We start from the raw sequence: 20,476 nt of genomic DNA, 5'->3' as shown, positions 1-20,476 counted from the left end.
TTGTTCCCGTGCCACGAAGCGCATCTTCCAGCCCAGGAAACGAGGGACAGTGGTGAGCACTGTGCAAAGTCCGTGGTCGTGGTGTGGGGGTGGTCACTGTCTGGCTGCTGCCCCCACGCTAGGCCAACCCTTTAAGAAACATTTAGCTTTGCTACCCAGACAATGTGCGGTGACCAGTCTGGAATTCGAAGGCCACGCTGCCCCAGAAATTTGTCTTTAGTCAGAGCAAGAGGTAGATCCGGTTGTTGCTTTAAAAAAACATAAAGCAACAGAGAATGACTTAAAGCACGTCTGGGCTGACCACGGATAGAAGCGCAGCTCAGGGCAGAGGTACAGTCGGCACATTAGGGGACCCAAAGGGCTGCCCTTCCTCCCCTGGGCACCTCAAGCTGTACAGTCTTAGCAGTGTTACATACACGACTACGTATACTGCATGCGCCATGTGCTTACCTATGGTCTGTGATAGAGTTCCTATGAAACGGATAGTGCCTCCAGCCACTCTTCACTTCCCTGATCAAAAGCCTCTTGCCCACCTGCAGCAGGGAAAAGCCCCTCTGCTGTGGACCAAGACCAGGTCTCAGGCTGCTTCTGGGTTACAGACCCATCACTGCAGACGAGGGTTGCTGGGGTGCCCTATCTCCCGTCCTCCTCTTCCCACTTGAATTTCACCCTTCAATAGTTTTTCTACTCTTTGGCAATTAAAATCTGTCAAATGCTCCTGAGAAGCTCTGAATTCTCACAGGCACAGAGAGGAAGCTGCTTATAGGTAGCCCTTGATTGACAACTTAGAGCAATTTTAATTGCATTTTGCCTGCCGTTTTGAGAGTTTACTATCAAAACCTTTACTGTTTAGGGCTTCCCTCGTGGCACAGCGGTTAAGAATCTGCCTGCCAATGCAGGGGACACGGGTTCAAGCCCTGGTCCGGGAAGATCCCACATTCCGCGGAGCAACTAAGCCCTGCGTGCCACAACTACCGAGCCTGCACTCTAGAGCCTGTGAGCCACAACTCCTGAGCCTGTGTGCCACAACTACTGAAGCTCGGGTGCCTAGAGCCCGTGCTCCGCAACAAGAGAAGCCACTGCAATGAGAAGCCTACGCACCGCAAGGAAGAGTAGCCCCCGTTCACCGCAACTAGAGAAAGCCTGTGCGCAGCAACGAAGACCCAACGCAGCCAAAAACAAAAAACAAAAAAAACTTTTCTGTTTAGTGCAATTATTCCTGGACAGACAGATGTTATAAATATTTAGCAACTGCAGAACTTTCAACTAGGAAGTGTCCACTGTAAAGTAAATCAAAATAACTAAATCACAGCCCATGAGACACCGAGCATTGCGAGGCCAGCCAGGTGCCCATATACAACCGGGTTTCCACCAGCACCAGCATCCCCTTGAGTGAAAACCCATGAGACACCAGGAACACCAAGAAGAGTCAGCGACGATGAGACTCGTGGGGAGGGAAGAGACCCGAAGGAGGGTCACAGGGAGTTGGGTGCGGCACACCTCGCGAGCAGAACCCTCACCTTTTGATGAGCTTGATGGACCGGAAGGCTTCGTCCATGTCCCCGACAGCCAGGAAGAAGGTGAAGTTGAGCATGGCGTCCTGCGTGGGCTTGTCACAGTCTTCTAGCCCCACGAAGTCCCGCAGGGGCCTCCTGCCCACCGTCTGGGGGATGCGCTGGGACCCAGAGTCCACCTGGTCCTCGAGGTCCACTTCTCCCAGCTGAACGACAAAGGGCACTGTTTATTTGTGGATCCCTGTAAAGCCAGGGCCCACCCCGGGCCTCTCCCTGGGGGTACTCGTCAGCTGCGGGGACCCTCTGCACACAGACCCCATATTCAGCAATTCTCTCGGCAAACACAACGCACGTCCGCAGGCCCCCTGAAGTTACCAGAACTTGGGGCTCTGGCTTCAGACAGCGGGTGATGCAGGCTGTCAACGCACAGGGACCTGCCAGCCGCTAAGGCACTAACATCAGCTGCTCAACAGCCGTGAACAGGCATGAAAATCCCTACCTCCCAGGGCCGTTTGTAAAATTCCTAGAAAGAGCTTTTACTATCAAGTCAGATCTGTGTACATGTGCAGAGGGTATTAAAATCGACGCCAGCATCACTGCAGGTAGAAGTTTCCAAAATGTAACCTGGATTAGTGGTGGTGAGCCCTCTGCTGGTGCTTCTCAGAACCTTCACCTAGTGCAGCCCACCCCCCACCCCTGCCACACCCCCAATGCAGGCAGAGGAAGGAAATCCTGTGGTCCCAGCACAAGCACAGTTTAGTGCACTGTCTGGACCATGCCTTCTGCACCAGCTCCAGCCACAAATCCTTCTCAAGTCCACTTCCCTCCTCCCAGCTAGACGGGGTTCCATGCCCTCCACTCACCCCTGGGCTGGATCCGCACACACACCCCTTGGTCTCCCACCTGGCTTGCTCTCTCTCTGCAGCGTCCATTCGTCTGATTACACAGGCTCCCCCGTGTAGAGAGTTCATGATCCATCTCCTTGGACCCCACTCCCCTACCCTGGCAGTTTCGTATCTGCTGTGACTCTGACTCCTTCACCACCTGCCTCTGACTCAGTTCCCAGAAGCTCCTGTGTCACGGATCCTTCTGAAGTTCAACTGTAGCCCCCAACTTTGGGGGCACTTGATCTGGGCCTTGAAACCCTGGTAGGATTTATCAGACCCAGGTGTGGACGGGGAGACCCTCCAGGCACAGAGCAGAGCATAAGCAGAGGCCAAGAGCAGCCCTGGTCAGGGTTTGTGGCCGAGTGGTGGGGTCACATCCGGCGGGAAGCTGAGTCCTCAAGTTTGGGCTGATTTTGCACTGAGTGGGAAACCTTCAGAAAACGTGGACACAAAAACCATGGGGGGTGGTACTTGCTGTCTGCTGTGGTGTCACAAATCACGAGACAGCAGCCTGACCTCCGTCAGCCTTGCTGTGGGTCTGATGCCCCATCCTCATTAGAGCCCTGCTCCCCACAAGCACACGCAGGAATTCTCACAGAAACAAGTGCACCCACGGTCACAGCTCACGGTGCCCCCTGCCTGCATTCACCTTGGGTTCTGCTCTCGAGGGGATGAGCCGCCTGCCCTGGACACATGTGGGAGCTGGGGGCCCAGGGCTGTTCGACTGACACCACACCCTTGAGTGTGCGGACAGGAACCTCGGGACGCCAGGCGCTTCAGGGAAATAGGCTGCGTAGGCCCCTCCTCCCACGCACTGAGAGATCAAATGAATAAGACTTCCTGTGTTGCAAACACAGGTAAGTGAAATACTTCCTCACCGCAAGCATTAGGAGACAAGACTGTTCGTGCTGCCCCAACGAGGAGCTGATGCCCTGCCAGGCCCCTGACAAAGCTGGAGCATGTGAGGTGGGAGGTGTCAGCACACAGACAGCTGTCGCTTAAAACAAAGAAAACCACATCTTGGGGCAACTGCAAAGCTCAGGTAACAGGGAGGAGCATCACGCAGGCCTCTGCTGGGCCAACAGCTCCAAGTGGATGCTCGGGGGGAAGAGAGCTGAGGGGCTGGCGGAGGGGAGGATGGTGCTCAGACTGAGGGAAACAAGCCCAGGCGTGAAGACAAGGGAGATGCCCAAGAGAAGGAGCTCAAAGGCTGTCTCTACGTTTTGAGTCTCAAATCAAAGAGAAATGAAAACGTATAAAAGCACTAAATAAGAATGAAATTCAGAAAAATGCTGGTCTGGAGGCACTGGTCTATTCAAAAGAGGAAACTCAGAAAACCTGCATGGACGGAGCGCAGGGCGTCCTGGAATCGAAACCACACAGCCTCACAAAGTTCACTGCAACGGATCACAAGTCAAAGTGCAGAAAAGACTATTCGCTGCCGACCTCGATGGCTGGGGATACTGTTCCCAGGGGCAACCCTGGCCTGTGGTCTCAGGGGGGCACGCTGCACGAGGGCTTCAGCACAGCCTGAGACCCACAGACCCACACGGCTCGCCCATGACAGTCACAGAACAAAGAGCAGAGAGCCCACCCTGGGCCTTCCTGCCAAACCTCTTCAGGTCAGTAATAACCCTGGGAGGGGCCCGGGGAGACCTGCGTCCTGGCTTCTGAGCAGACAGCCGTTCACACAGGCAAGGGGCCTCAGCTCTGGAGCTGGCAGAGATAGCCAAGCTCAGATGGCATGTCCACCATCTCTGGGGGTCCTCTGGGGTCTGCCCTTACCCCTGGCTAAAAAAAGAACACTTGCTAACAGCAAAAAATACAGAGTTCATGTTAGGGTTGATTTTAAATCACCCTACGCTAAGAGCCAAAAAATATCCAAGTAAAAGTCTACATACTTCAGTCCTTCTTCTGACACAACAGTAAAGAAAGACGCGGCAGGGGAGCCCAAAGAGCTGACGACGGGGAGGAGTCTGCAGATTTTACGAGAATAGGAGCAGCAGCGGCCAGCACATTCACAGTCCTGCAGAACGGAAGGCACGAACGACAGGCTGCAGCCTTCAGGTCCCAGCGCAGCCGCGCCTCCTCTGTGCAGGCGGTGTTGGCGCCCGGCTGAGAACAGGTGGCTCAGCCAGTGTTTCAACTCGTCTGGACATTCCGCCACCCCTACCTCCCAGATGCACCCACCCCCGTGATCAGCACGGCATCTCAGGGCAGAGGATGGCTGATTTCAGGTCCAGGAGGGACCGTGGGGACGTGGAGACCAGGTTCCAGGGAAGGCAAATAACTCATCCAAAATACCCTTGTTGGCGGTGGGGGAGGGGGTGGGTGGTGTGTGCTGAAAACAACCCTGTTTGATCAAAAATTTAAAAACACACCCGTGGGACTTCCCTGGTGGTCCAGTGTTTGGGACTTCGCCTTCCAATGCGGGGGTGCGGGTTCGATCCGTGGTGGGAGAGCTAAGATCCCACATGCCTCAGGGCCAAAACACCAAAACATAAAACAGAAGCAACAGTGTAACAAATTCAGTGAAGACTTTAAAAATGGTCCACATCAAAAAAATAAATAAAAATAAAAACAACCAGTGTATGTAACGCACACACACGTGGGCAAAGGACAAGACCTCTCCTGAAAGGCTGCCCGCCAGCCTTTCCTAGCAACCATCTCTGGGGGCTGCGACCACGGAGATTTGCAGCATCCTTGGTCTTTATTTCTTTATTTGAAGCTTCTGAATTTCCTACAGTGAATATAGGAATACGTACTTTTAAAAAAACAGCTAGAATTTTTAAAAAGAAGACAGGAAAGTGGAAGGGTACGGTGCCTTTGGGGGACGCCAGAAGGGACAACCCTCAGCAGCACTGCTGCCTGCCTGCCTTTCCCCACACAGAAACTCGGATCTGCGGGAATCTCAGGTGACAAATCAGGGCACACGGTTTGCTTGTTTAACGGAAGAGCCCCGGTGGGGAGGAGGGCCTGAGACACGGCCGCACACATAGAGGCTCCCACCTTTCTCATGAAGTAATAATGGGGCACTTGGATTCCCAGGAGCGCCTGGAAGACGGGAGGCCGGAGGAAGCTGTCCTGCAACAGGAAGCCGTGCTCTTCAGAGACGAAGAAAGACAGGACCAGCACGTCTGCCTGCAGAGGGAGACGTTCTGTCTTAGTTTGGCAATAACTTTCCTGAATCTCGTCCAATCCCATTTTCACTGCTGGGATATTTACATAAAACACAAAGAAAGTAGAGGGGCCAACACATAGGCACACAGATAACCCCCTTCCTCCTAGGGGCACACAGCAACGACACCAGGCTCCGCTATTCTCTGACGCCCCTCCTGGAGGACACACCTCGTCAGGCCTGGGAGCCACTAGACCCATCTCGCTGACCTTGTGGTGAAAACTAACCCTTCCACCCGCGCTGGTGAGTGAAGCTCAGGAGCTTCAAGAGTAGCCCCTTCAGTTTCTTGACTTTGACATGGAGACTCTGCTCTGCTCTCAGGCAGGGACAGTGGAGAGGCCGATGCTCGGCGGGACCCTGTCCTGCAGGACTCGGCCGCAGACCCTTCTGCCCAGGAGACGCGGAGGCCGAGGGGCTGGTGGCTGCCCTGCTGTGTGAGTGCCTGCGTCTCCTCACCAACTTCACCCAAGACCAGGAGCCCTTCGCCGGCCATGCCCCCACCCTCCAAGTGGGAGCAAGTGCCCCCAACTTGCTCGTCACTAGATCCTCTCTCTCATCTTCGAGTCTCCACTCCAGTGACACAGATGCCAACAGGGCCCCTCTCGCCACTCATGTTTCAGACCCAGAGACCGATTTGCTTCTGAAAACATCAGGGTGTGGAAACCCGCTGCTGGTAGCCTCAGGGGATCCAGCCTCTCATATCCTGGAAGGAAGTCCCTTTGGCAGGGACACAAGTCACCTGAAGCTCTAGGGCCGGCGGGCCTTTGCTGACCTACTGAGGACCCTACGAAAGATCCCTCTGGGTCACAGAGAGGCGCATGCAGCCCCCGGGCTTTCTCAGGGATCACTGCGTGTCCTGCAGGACCCAAGACTTGGAAAGTGTTGGAGTCCTGGGCCCGAGAGTCACCAGTTTTGGGGAGGGACGCCCTGCAAAGCCGGGGGTTGGGGTGGAGACAGGGGCAAGGGGGCCAATTGTTCGGGGGATGACTGAGGAGTCGGCCTCAGTAACTGGACCCCACAGGATGAGCTGACATCAAGGGGTAAGTTCACGTTAACTGTTTTGATAAAGAGCTCTGAGCTGCCGAGAGAAAATGGCACATGACAGAGGGTGGGGCCAGCCCTCAGTGTCAACCCAGAGGGGATAGGTGTCCCCCGGCATCCTGGGGGTGAGCGCTTGCTCTCCTGAATCCATTCCCCAGAACTTCCCTGTGGACCATGTTGGGAAGACAGAGCCTGCCACGTCCCCACCAATCTAAACACAAAGGCGACAGCATGTGGTACCGTGGGGCCTGTGCTGGCCTCGTCCAGGGCCTTCCTGTCCGTTGGCTGCAGCGGGGCGCCCGGCACTTCCTGCAAGGCTTCACACACAAACAGCCTGGGCTCACTCTGATCCCAGAAGTGGCTCACAGGCACAAGATTCGTCAGCCTCTCATCTGCAAGGGCCTGGCTTCTGAAAGAGAGAGACAGACCCTCACACACGTGGTACATCAATGCCCCACTGTGTTTTCAGAAACACTCTCCATGCCAACAGAGATGCTGATGGGCCCTCTGTGCCCCAAGACTCAGGCTGCCCTTGTGGACACTCGAGTTGCAGCCCTTTCAGAAGCTCGAGTTCCGACCCCATGACTCCAGAACCTTAGAACCTGGAAAACAGATTAGAGACTCAAGTCCACCCCGACTGACCAGGGGAGTTTGTTTCTATTTCACCTCTGGTTTCCACCACTCGTGATCTCTGAGCTCTTCCAAGGGTGAAGTAAACTTAGCGACAACCTGCCTCGAAGCCAACAAGTAACTGAACATCGTTTTCAACATTTTTTTCAACAAAATCCTCCCAAACCACAATCTTACTTCTTAGTCTCCTGTCCATTAAAGGACAACGTCTCTCTCTGATCTATCTGTCCCCTCTTGAAGTCGAGGATGGTCACTGTGTCCATTTCCACATCGTAGAAGCAGATTCTGGAATCGGGGCTGTTGTCAGCCTGGGGAAGAGAGAGCTGGAGCTCAGGGTACCCGCCCACTGAGAGTCACACGCCTGGAAGAGATGCCCGGGTCATCCACCCAGCCGCTCCCATGAGCGGGCCTCCAGCATTCGTAATTCGAACGTCAGCTTACGTTCATCCTGCTGAAATGGCTATGGATTTACTACTTTCTAATTTCAGAAAACTGAAGACAAATTCTCAGACTGTGCAGGTCGACTATGGCTGTCTAGCTGTTCTTAATACAGACGTGAGTGTGATGTCATCTTACCTGAGGTGGATTAACCATGGGCACAAGGAGGGACCGAGATTCTGATAAACGAATTCTCACGCAAGTGAGTAAAAATGAAGTAAACACCATAGAGAAGCTTTAGAAAAGCTGAGAAAAGGGAACCAGCTTGGTTGTTGGGGCAAAATGCCAAGAACTCATGTAGACTGTTAAACCTTTATCCCCACGGATACCGGGACGGTAAAGGGACATGCTTACTTAAGAAAAGAAAGGCAAGAAAATGAAAAATTACCGATATCTTAGACAAAAGAAAATACTGTAAGCTTAAAAGCAATGGAAGAAATCACAAATTAAAAATCATCGATAGGTTTGACTAAATAAAAACGCAAGCTTCTAGTCATCACAATTCCCTAAGCAAAATGACAAACAACGAAGTGTCTGGGACACGGTAAGATGGTCCAGGACTCAGTCTCCACCCCAGACACCACGCCCACCCTGCCCCGTCTGCAAGGAGAGGGGCTTCATCCCATCCTCCTCCTCCTGCTTCTCCCAGCCTCTCCTCCCCTGGGGAGTGCCAGTGGGGCAGGGGAGCTATCTTTCACTGCAAGCCCCCTCAACCTAGCTCAACTTTTCTTTCTTTGATTTTTTTCTTTCACCAGGGCGAGCATTCCTGACCCTGGTCTGAGCGTTGAGCTCCCTCAAGCTCGCTCTGCTCTTTAGAATCAGGCCTCCGGAGACAATGGTCACTCAGCAGTCCGCACTTCTCACCAGCGTCCACACCCAGCACCAAGGAAAATGCCCTTCCCGGGACTGCCCAGCACCACGTCCCGATACCCTGCCTACCTCCTGTGTGGGTGTCTCCTGCCTGTGTGTGGATACCCGGGCAGTGTCCTGGCCACTGAAGGAATGAGTGACCCAGGACTGCCTGGTGTGCGGTGCCTGCCTGTCTCTCCCCATCAGCTCAGCTGCTTCCCCTCCCTCAGCCTCCCCAGGTCCACCCTGGCCTCCGGCTGGTAGGACCCCCACCTCCAGCCAGACCTCCTGGCTGAGACTCAGGCTTGTGTCTAACTGCCCACAGGCTGCCCTTCAAATCCCTTAACTCAACAACCAGACAGGATCCCCCTCCGTCCCCCAAAGGCTCCTCACCCAGCTCCTCTCAGACCCTGTCCTTCCCTGCCCTACAGCCAAGTATGGCTGTGATGGGGCCCAAGGGATCTTCCACCTTGTGATAGCCCACTGACCACTCAGCCTGGGCCTCCCCCTCTGCCAGTGACCAGAGACCTTGGTGAAGCCATGCTTCTGCCACGGGGTCGCACTCTGACGCCTTGGTGGGGCTGTGCCCCCATCACTTGCCCACCTGGCGAGCCCACACCTGGGCTCAACCTCCACCTCCCCTGGAAGCCTCCGGAACTCTTGAGAGCTGTTCCACCTACCACTGACCTCCAGCCCTTCACCTCTCCTCTCAGCTCTCACCATGTAAAAATTTACTCGAGTCTGCTTCTCCGAGGGGAGGGGCCGATTCCCCGATTTAACCGATCAGTTTGTGTTTACAGTGGCCAGCAAAGTGTGTGGTACATGGAGGGCAACCAGCAATCCACTCTTAAATGAACGAGTGAGAGAATGAGTGAATAAATAAGTGAGCGAATGTGTGAGTGAATGAGTGAGCAAATGAACGTGTGAGTGAATGCATGAGGAGAGCATGAACAGATACTGCCAGGTGGGAAGGCAGTAGCTCCTCCAGAACAGGCAACCCAGCCACCTGCCTCCTTCACACCCATGTCGTGTGTTTCTCTAAGCAAGAGGCTCCAAGGTCCTTCCACAGTCATCACCCCTGGTGCCCAGAGAATTTAGTCGGGTGATGGAAAGAGGCAGAAAAGGGAAGAGGTGAGGGTCTCTGCAAAGCAGAAACCACTGCTCCTGATGAAACAGGGAGTGAAGGAAGGTGGGGAGGCGAAGGGTGGCCCCAGGCAAGAGGAGAGGCCAGACAGAAAGCTCCCCCACCACTCCGCCCGGCCAGGGAGGAGGGGACGTCAAGAGCGCGGGGTGTGGGGCACAGAAGGGCCAGCTGGAGGGGTGGGAGGAGCTGTGCGCACGAGCGGACTCACCTTGCTGAGGAGGATGCTGATCTTGCTGCCGCTGGCATTGCACCTGAGGGAGGCCATGCCCCCAACGCCCGGGACCAGCCCTGCCAGGCTCTTGCAGCTGCAGTGCACCTTCGCCTCTCTGCGGGGAGGGACGCGGTCTCAGTGGCACCGCCGTGGGATGGCAGGCGCCCCTTCTCCTTGCGGCCTGGAACCTGGGCCCAGAGAACTGAGCTCCACTTGGGCCCAACTGCTCTCACTTCGGTAATGTGAGACCCAGGAAATGGGCTGAGCTCAGACATAGGGTGATTTTTTATTTTTACATTTTTTTTGTCAAGGTATAATTGACACACACGTTATCTTAGTTTCAGCTGTACAACATAACAATCTGCTACTTGGTGGGTGAGGTTTTAAAATTCTGTTTCTGTGAACAAACACGAACACGTATTTTGTCCCTGTCTCACACAGGAGCAGCTTATTAAGGCTGCTTCATCGTCCCCACAGCACAGCTGGCCGGGGTCTCTGCTGCCCATACTTCATTACAGCTGTGTGCTTTTCCGCTGTGTGGACAAACTAAAATTTATTTAATTAATTCCCTGTTTAGTTGTTTCAGTTTGTTGCCATTAGAAACAACGCTGGCTTGTATAGGTATCTCATTATGATTTTTTTTGCTTTATTCACATTTCCTTACTTTTCTCCTAGTGTCCTCTGTCTGTCCTAGGCCCCCTGTCCAGGCCCCACTTGACATTTAATTGTCTCGTCTCCCTGGGCCCCTCTGGGCTGGGACAGAGTCTCCAGGCTCATTTGGTGTATTTCCTGCTTCAGTCCCAGTATCAGTCCCAGCATCATTTCTCCGAGGAGATCAGTTCCCTTTACTGCAGGACTTAGAGACCCAGATCTGGGCACGGGATGTGCTCGTTGCTCTTGGGGTGTCATTGCCCTCAGGCCCCCACGGCTGACAGAGCAAGGCTGTGTGTATACTGACTGGTGTGTATCCTCGTAGCCATGGTAACTTTATACGCATCCACCTGCGTCTACGTGAAGCTGCACTCTACTTCAGACTCACATCTCCACCTTGGATGCACCAGCACAGGGGTCACTCCAGCCTCCACCCCTGCTGATCTGGAACCTCCCACCCAGGCGAGAAGCTGGCTCCCTCGGGCTCCCATCCCATCCCTCGGCTGCTCATGTCCAGCCTGGATGGCAGTGTGGGTACTGCTCCCCGAGCCCCGTGGGAACTGACTTCGTCTGCAGAGCACATGCCGCGTGCGGCCCCTTAGCCCTTAGTCTCACGGTCCCACTCGGTGCCAGGGTGACCCAGGCGGCACCTGGTTCCCAGGGAGGCAGTTCCACACACTCACGAATGGTGGGTAGTCCTGCCTCGTCTGCATTCCATCCTGGGATCCCCTGAACTGATTTTTTAAATTTGCAGACATTAAGGCTCACTTTGAGCTGTAAAGTTCTATGGATTTTGACAAAGGCACTGTCATGTGTCCATCACATAGTGATGCTGGTCCCTTACCCTTCATGCAAAGATGAAGAATTTAAATCAAGACATAAGACATTTCAAAAAAGTAAGCTGCACATTAATGTTGAAATGAGAACATAAGTAGTTTGCTTCCTCCTCTCCATTTTCTACCCACCACACTACCTCCTGACTAATTTTAAAAATATAATACTTTTATTTGGACAAACACTGTACCTTCGGGATAGATCAAAGCTTTTAAAGTGAGCCAAGTCTGTCCCTACAACCAGGAAATTTCCACAGATGTCAAAGAAGCATGGGTTCCCCTCTGTTTCGGAAAATGGCAGGAGTTGTTTCACAGTCCCCTGAAGAAAAAAGGAGGGAACAGGGAATTCAGGGAGGCTTTATTCACAGGGCCCTGCCCTCTGCTGGAGTCTCACCCCACACGGGGAGGGGAGGACGGGGCCCTGCCCCGGGGGGATCCCTGATGCTTACGTTCAGAGGGGGAGACAGGTAGCAGCCAGGTCAACAAGCAAGTACGCACATAACTCAACCTGAGCAAGTGTAGACAGGTGACGGACAGAATGCTAAAACAAAACTATCAAGGTGGCGAGACATTGAATTCCACCTGCTTGGGTTGGTCCAGGAGGTACTGCCTGCAAGGTCTTATGTTAAAGCCCCAATGAAACTGACTGTGTGGCTAGTGTCCTCTAAGTGGTCACATCCAGGGGAGGCCGTGAGTGGAAGGGATGGTGGTCGCGTCACGGATACGTCCATCTGTGAAAACTCACTGAGCTGCACACACAACATGCTTGCTTTCCTGTGTGTACATCATACGTCAGTAAATGCCTGAGAAACAGGTCTTGTCTGTGGGGCAAACCTGAACTGAGACTGGGGAGAAGGAGCCACCTATTGGAGAGCTGAGCCTGGCTTTCCAGGACAAGGAGGAGCCAGCACAGCAGGAAGGAATGTGGTGGCCAAGGGGTGGCCCCCGAGGTGGGCAGTGACCAGAGGCCAAGTGGGTAATCAGTGCAGGCCAAGGTGGAGAGCCAGATTTTGTTCTACGTGAAGTTGGAAGACTCTGGAGGGTTTTAAAGTGTCACTCTTACTTTAAGAGCATTTTGGAAAGAGTGACTACAGTCAGGCCTGCACAGAGCTTAGGCTTTCGTGTGTCTTGTGCATGGACCGACCCTTGTCCTTGGAGCTGAGAGAGGCTCCTGGCTCAATTCAAGCAGCGCCCAGTAAGTGTCTGCGTGGCATGGTGCTGGGCTGGGAGCAGGGCACCCCAACAGTGAGTGGGCGGCAGGTGGAGGCCTGGTCCCAGTGCAGGGGTAGCGGGGAGCAGGCTGGACGACCGGGGATGGGGGGGCGTTCCAACAGAACTTAGTAGACTCCTAGTGCCAGGCACAGAGACTTGAGGAGCAGGCCAGGAAGCTGCATAACCCGTCCAGGAAACTCAGAGTGAGGGATAAACAGCATGGGGGTGAGTTCCAAGCTGAGGAATCTGATCTTCATGTTGATGCACCCAGTAGGGAGGTTAGTATACGTTTGTGGAACAAGCAAACAACAGTCACAGGCAATGGCTCACGGTGAGGACAGGCTCACTGGTGAGGACAGAGCGAGGCTCTCAGCCTCCTCTGCTCGACCTCTCCTCTGCCGCTCCTGACACGTCGTACGCAGTGCAAACCTGACCTCCTCTCCTTCCACACTGCCTCAATGATATGTCCCAATTCCCAACCCCAGTTTCAGAGCGTGGCCTGGGCTCCTGCCTCCAGAGCAGTGTTTCCAGCTGGCTCTGGTGTAAGGATATAGGCTGGGGCGGGGTGGTGGTGGGGGTTCCTGGAGAAAGAAAACCAGGACTGGTATTCTTGACATAAGAGGACCCATTTTAGCCTAAGCCATTTTGTGATCTAAGCCTGGCCACAGTGCTGGTCCTAGAACAGGCCTCAGCAATTAATGATCTTAGGGAGGGAATGCAGAAACAAGGGAGGAGCAGCCTTGGGGCAGGTCCTGGTTCCTCAAGGGATATACATAATAATACACCTTTGAGTTCTGCAGGAAGTAACGCTCCCACCGACTTCAATCCACAGCCTGGACTCTGTTGACCTTTGCCCCAATTCTACCCTGAATTCTCCTCTGCTCAAATGCTTTTGTGAATATGCTTGTGCCCTTAGCTTAAAACTTCCCCAATTTTGCTGTTCAGGAGACACTGTTTTGGGAAAGATCCCCCGTGTTCTCCTTCCTGGCTGCAAGTAATAAATCCTTCCTTCTCCCGATCTTAGCTTGGTTGTGTCTATTGGCTGACATCCACCGAGAGGCGAACCTCGTTTTCAGGTAACACTGGGACATCTCTGAAGGGTGTCCGAGGCACCTCACACTTGCACCCTTCCCCCCCAGCCCTGCTCTGCTTCTGTACGTTCCACCTTAAGGCTCCACAATTAGCACAGACCCGCAAACTAGACAACTAGAATGTCCTCAGTTCCTCCCTCCTACACCAGTTGCTCACCACGCCCCTAACTGCTGACTCTGGCCTGGCTCCCTGCCCATTGTCGCGCTCCAAGCCCCCGGACCTCTCACCTGTGGCCTCTCCTATCTGCCTTCACTGCTCACCAGCTGCCCTAGTCCTTCCCACACAGAAGTGATCTTCTAGGAAGAAAACACAAAACCAAGAAAAAAACAAGCCAAAACGCACCGTGTTACTCGGGCTCCACACCTCCTGCCTTCCAACTTCCACATGGTCCCCCGAGGCTTTGCCTCCACGGGTGTCTGTCAGACACCAGCCCCCGCTCAGCTCCCGCCTCTCCTCGCAGTGCCTGGCAGGAAGCACGGGAACCAGCGGGGCTCTGCGCTCCCGCCTGGAGGAAGCTTCTGCGAGAACCATGAGGTACATAATGGCTGTCCCATCACCACACAAACCAGCAACAACTGCAGTTTGTGTGTCATGGATGCACGGGCAGGGAGAAAGGTCTGGAGACACACTCCAGCTTTCCAACGAGAGGAGAGGTGCTAATGGATTCCTTACACAGGCTGGCATTACTTTACTAATCACCATGGTCACATATTCCTTAACCTAAAAATCAACTAAAAAGTCTAAACTCTAGACTGTCTGTGGTCAGACGCTCCTAAGTTCCCTCCAGCTGATTTTTCACCCCTTCCCCAGCAAACCTTTCACCCCTTTCCCAGTATGCCTTTCACCTCTTCCCAGCAGGCCTATCATTCTTTCCCGGTATGCCTTTCACCCCTTTCCCAGCATGCCTTTCGCCCTTTCCCAGCAGGCCTATCATTCTTTCCCAGTATGCCTTTTGCCCCTTCCCAGCAGGCCTTTTCTTCTTTCCCAGTATGCATCTCACCCCTTCCTACAGGCCTATCATTCTTTCCCAGTATGCTTTTCACCCCTTTCCCATCATGCCTTTTGCTCCTTCCCATCAGGCCTATCATTCTTTCCCAGTATGCCTTTCCCCCTTCTCCAGCAGGCCTATCCTTCTTTCCCAGCATGCCTTTCGTCCTTTCCCAGCACGTCTTTCATTCTCTCCCATTATGCCTTTTGCCCCTTTCCCAGTATGCCTCTTGCCCCTTCCCAGCATGCTCTTTGCACCTTCCCATCAGACCTATCATTCTTTCCCAGTATGCCATTCCCCCATTTTCCAGCAGGCCTATCCTTCTTTCCCAGTACGCCTTTCGCCCCTTCCCTGAAGATCTTTCCTTCTTTCCTTGCATGCCTCCACTCTCCAGCTCCGCAGATCACTCCTCTGATAACCCAGCTGCTCCCTCATCTTTTGTTAGGAGGGCCCCTCCCTGCCTCGGCTTTATGTCCACAGCTGATGCCCCTACACAACTATCAGCAGTATGCAAGGCCCATCCCTCCTTCCCTCCAGCCTCTCTGCCTCCCTTTTGACCTGAAGCAGGGCAGGTATCTCAACAGGCCCCAGCTCCTTCCACCTGCACTTTGCCCCAGGAGGCGAGTGGGGCTGCGGGCGCTTCCCTGACTTGTCAGGTCTCTATTCCAATGCCACCCCCTGCAATACTTCCCACCCACCTCCACACTTCAGTGTGCACCTTTACTGTCTGACCCTCCTGCTAGAAAGTAGAACTGCATGGAAGCTCTTTCAGGAATTGCTGAATGCAAGAGTGGACGTGCAGGCTGTGAGGTACAAGGACACGGACATGGCAGCCCTGGGAAATCAAATGCTGGACCCCAGGAAAGAACTCAGAGCTGGACAAAGCAGTCATACTGAGAGCTAAAACCAGTGCCATAACAAATGTCCTCAACCATGATGCAGAACACTATTGCATGTACTGGGCTGAATGGTAGCCCCTGAAAGATACATCCATTTGGATGTATCTTGGAAAAAGGGTCTTTGCAGATATAATTAAGGATCTCAAAAGGAGACAACTCTGGATTAGGGTGGACCCTAAATCCAAGGACAAGTGTCCTTCTAAGACACAGGGAGAAGGCCACGTAAAGATGGAGGCAAAGACTGGAGTGATCTGTCTACAGGCTGAGGAACGCAAGGAATGCCGGCAACACCAAAAGCTGGAAGGGGCATGGGACAAATTCACCCTCAGAGCCTCAGAAGGAGCCAATCTTGCCCACACCTAGATTTAGGACTTCTGGCCTCCTGAACTGCAAAGAAAATAAATTTCTATTGTTTTAAGCCATAAGTTTGTGGTCATTGGTTATGGCAGGCTCAGGAAACTAATACACCATGTCAGCCCTGGGGGTCCAGCAAGTGTGCACGGGATGTGGGCAGGGTTTCCTTACTGCACACCACCCGGAGGGAACAGAATGGTGTGTTAAAGGCCTGTAATCCTGGAGGCACACATTGCTCCCATCCTGGCCTCACCCTCAGACACATGCAGGGAAAAAGGTCTGCCTAAAGATATGTCCTGAACTGATGACCCCTCAGTCCTCAAGATGCGCATTAAACACAGCAAAATTTCCTCCCATTTCACACCCCCATGCACTCAAGGTCCAGCCATGTAGTCCTTTTCACTGCAAAAGGCCACTGCCTCACCTCCTGACTTCTGAAGTCACAAGAGCTGTCGATGGAGGGGCTATCCGACAATCCATTTTTACAACCAAGCACCCAGTGGGGGCAATCTGATGTGGTTGAGTGAAGTCATTAAGCAGGCTCTGGCTTGATTTAGAGATGGCATTTTAAACTCTGTTCTAATTGTCTTTAACGTCACAGGCCACTCACTCTAGAGCAGCAATTTACCTGCCAGGTTCGAACTTGGACTCGGTTTGGCTCCACCGTATAAACGTTTTCTTCGTGCATGGCTAACACTGGAGACTCACACAGGAAGGTACCTAAAATTAAAGATAAAGGTCAGGACAGCAGCAGCTAGTCTCGTCATAGCTCCTTAGAGTTTAAGAAGCATTCTCACACTAAAACTAGAATTTTTTGTAGGGCAACTATTGATGAGAAAGACTGAAACCTAGCAGAAAAGATCTTCTACAACTAAGGATATAAAGAAGGAACCACGGTGAGACGGGTAGAAGGGGTGGAGCTGCGGTATAGTCAAGAAGTGTTCTCATGTGTGTTCCCTAATTTTCCTTGGCACCCACAATAGCCTTGTGAAAGGTGCGTTTTCTTTATCTTGCAGATGAGGAAAGTGAGGCTCTGAGACACAGGGACCTGCCAGGGCCACAGCTGCCGGTGATGGCCAGGTGTGGGGACTCAGTGCTGGGCACCCTGCCCTCACCAGTCACTGATGGTCTCTCCTCTTTTATCCCATCTAGCAGTGGTGCTTCCAGTAGCACAGCATCTATGACAGCATGATTGTTCAAGCATCTGCTTATCTTATGTGGAACTTTGGAGACCACAAGCTCTAGTCTCTGGCTCTAGACAGGTTCTTATCTAGTTAGGAAGATGATGACACACACAAAACAGAAAATAGCTCAGCACCTGTTGTGCTATCCTCTTGGGAGGATAAGTTCACCCTTGCCCCTCAAGGGGTCTATGGTAGAAGAGAGGCGAAGACGTGAATTATCAGCACGATACAGGGCAGGGTGGGAAAAGTGTTCCAAGAGAACTTTAGGCAACAAAGTGTTAGAGGAGGAAAAAAAAGTGAGGGAATAATATGAGGGAGAGAGTTGATAACCTGTGGAAAAACATCCCCAGGGAGGTGTGAGGTATTCAAACAAGCACGTGGGGGCATCACCCTGGGAACAGTGCAATGACGAATCCCCCTGTGAGGTAGGAGGGCCTAGGTCAGGATGGGTGAAGACAAGAACTGTGCAGAAGGAGATCTTGCCGAGGAGCACGTCCTGATGGTCACTGTGCTTGGTGGGAAGATGTCCCCAAAGAGATCAGGTCCTAATCCCTGAAACCCATGAATATTAGCTTATATGGCCAAAGATGTTAAGGTCTTGAGATGGGGAGATTATCTTGGATTATGCAAATGGGCCCCAAATGAAATCACAAGTGTCCCTGTTAAGAGGGAGGGAGATTTTTAGACAGGAACAATGTGACAGTGGAGGCAGAGACTGGAATGATGTGACCCCAAGCCAAGGACTGCTGGCAGCCACCAAAAGCTGTAAGAAGCAAGGAGCAGAGTCTTCCCTAGAGCCTCTGGGGCTCTGTCAACACCTTGATTTTGGCCAGTGCAACTAATTTTGGACATCTGGCCTCAAGAACTGTGAGAGAATAACTCCTAAACAGCCACTCGTTTTGTGGTCCTTGTTACAGCAGCCCCGTAACTCATACAGACATGTGCTAAAGAGCAGAAGATAAAGTGAAACAGAGAGTCGGAGCGATGGATGGGACAGGTGGAACAGCTCTGAAGATCCACCCTGAAATTTTCAGACAGAGGTTGGCCTTGGTCGAGACCCCACGGGCTCACTGCTGTGCGTGCTCTGGGAAGTTCAGAAGTCAGGTGTGTAGCATCCCTTTCCCCGGAAAGCACTGTGGTTCTTCACAGTCATGCCGACTTATTTCTGAGCTGTTTCATCGTCCTGGAGCCCAGGAGGGCTGCTGGCCCCAGATCTGGCTGCACTTAACTACCTCAACTAGCTTCTGTAGGGAGGCTGGGGAGGCCCTGGTTGCACAGGGCTAGAGTGGCAGCACCGGCTCTGGAAACGCAGGCCCAGGCACGAGAACTGACATAAGGGTCTCCCCATGGCCCTGGGCCTGCCCTTTGCCCACCTCACAGGCACCAGCACCCACCCGCATTAGATGTGAGTCCCCTTCGTGGGGCTGAAAAGACTCCTACCTGCACTTCGTAATGTGGCTCCAGAAGGCTCAAAGATCACCACCTGTTTTCCATTCCAGACGGCAACAGCATCCTACAAAGAACCACGGAAATTAAAAAGCAACCGGCCGTCTGGGCCTCGTTGTCCCGAATGACCCTAACAACCGATCAGGTCTTCCGTCTGTATCGATGATCCCGCCCAAGCCCATGGTCACCCTGGCAGTGACCTTGGTGGTGAACACTCCGCTGATGTACATGTCTGTGCGCAGGCTGTGCGTCACCCCCGTGGACAGGAAGGACACGCTGAGTAGGCTCGGGGAGACCTGCACCGCGGCCACGTGCTGGTGGAAGTGGGACGACATGGCCTGCTCGCGGAGGATGAGCACGGAGCTGATGCTGTTCACTGCCAGGAGGCTCTTCCTGGAGCCCCACTTCATTCCCACGTTGAGAGACAGAAAGGAGAGGTGCAGTCAGGGCAATGTTATAAGTACGAGGATTCATAAACAATTTCCAAGCACTATTTCTTCTTCTTGTTTAAAAACATGATTTTAGGGCTTCCCTGGTGGCGCAGTGGTTGAGAGTCCGCCTGCCAATGCAGGGGACGCAGGTTCGTGCCCCGGTCTGGGAAGATCCCACATGCCGCGGAGCGGCTGCGCCTGTGAGCCATGGCCGCTGAGCCTGCGCGTCCGGAGCCTGTGCTCCGCGACGGGAGAGGCCACAGCGGTGAGAGGCCCGCGTCCCGCAAAAAAAAAAAAACATGATTTTAAAAATTTATAAGTATAAAATGTATAATTTGTAGAAAAACTTTAAAATAACAACACTCAGAGTTTAGATCCAGCGGGTAAACTTGTGTGGTTGTTCTCGCTCATGTCTATCCTGACTGGTTGAGCATCTTCTAGAGTTTACTTTACTGACATGAACTTAGGGGCGTCTATGTTTTATAAACGGAAAGCAAATTTACACACTCTAGTGAACTATCTAGACTTCCTCTAGTGATGTCAAGTACCACTTTCATAATTTCATATTAAACTTCCAAATCCATACAAATCCATTTCTGGATTTCCAACTTTACTCCACTGATATATTTATCCATTCCTAGTAAGCATGCCATGTTAATTGCTATACCTTTCAGATATATTCTGGTATAGGATACAGAAATGGTCTGATTCTTTTTAAAATTTTTTCTCGGCCATTTGCTCTACCAAATGAGTTTAGAATTATTGTGTTGAATTCCCTCAGGAAAAAAAAAAACCTCCTTATTTTCACTGGATAAACATGTAATTTGTAGATTTATTTGGAAAGAGCGATGGATGGGACAGGTAATTACAAGATTGAGGCTTCTCTTTGAGGAACATGGTCTACTGAGTCAATTTTTCTTTTACGTCTTTCAAGAAAGTTAGTGTGGCTCTTACTATTATTTAAAATGGGCATTTCTTTCATTACCACTGAGGTTACACGTTTTCCATGGATTCTACTAACCACCCTTAGGTAAATTATCTGCACTCTCCTTCATCACTTATCCATTTACATTCTTTTCTTTTTGGCCGCACAGTGCAGCATGCAGGCTTAGTTCCCCAACCAGGGATCGAACCCGGGCTCCCACAGTGAAAGCACTGAGTCCTAACCACTGGACCGCCAGGGAATTCCCTCCATTGGCATTCTTAATATTTTTCTTATAAATGTGAGTATTTTTCACGTCCATTATTCTAAGATATCACTAAAGGTAAGATGAGCCATCAGTTTAAAACAGCACCTTTCTTCTCCCACAAAAAAACAAAAATACTTTCAATGTACACATCAACTGGGATTGGTATTCAAATGAAGAAAAAAATTATGCATTGAAAATTGGGAAAATTTGGTGTTTTAGAGATTAACCTTTTAAAGTGAATTTTTACCCAGCTCAGTTTTCCTTTCATCCCAGCCTTCCTGTTCACATTGCCCGGTGTGACATG

At 52.3% G+C, this 20,476-nt stretch overlaps 1 protein-coding gene across 1 annotated transcript in view; it reads right to left on the bottom strand.

Annotated features, from left to right (window-relative positions):
• Positions 1–20,476, bottom strand: part of IFT140 (intraflagellar transport 140) — a 70,541-nt gene that overhangs the window by 31,176 nt on the left and 18,889 nt on the right. Inside the window, exons 11-19 of the mRNA XM_082670544.1 lie at positions 18,752–18,955; positions 18,546–18,618; positions 16,550–16,641; positions 11,568–11,695; positions 9,890–10,007; positions 7,428–7,558; positions 6,861–7,029; positions 5,411–5,542; positions 1,521–1,720 (exon numbers count right to left, since the gene is read on the bottom strand). Of these exons, the coding sequence (XP_082526670.1) occupies positions 1,521–1,720; positions 5,411–5,542; positions 6,861–7,029; positions 7,428–7,558; positions 9,890–10,007; positions 11,568–11,695; positions 16,550–16,641; positions 18,546–18,618; positions 18,752–18,955 (1,247 nt within the window). The remainder of the gene's footprint in view (positions 1–1,520; positions 1,721–5,410; positions 5,543–6,860; positions 7,030–7,427; positions 7,559–9,889; positions 10,008–11,567; positions 11,696–16,549; positions 16,642–18,545; positions 18,619–18,751; positions 18,956–20,476) is intronic.

Source organism: Grampus griseus (assembly GCF_964374135.1).
Source record: "Grampus griseus genome assembly, chromosome: 14".
Lineage (NCBI taxonomy): Eukaryota > Metazoa > Chordata > Mammalia > Artiodactyla > Delphinidae > Grampus > Grampus griseus.
This window is presented reverse-complemented; position numbering and strand designations above follow the sequence as displayed.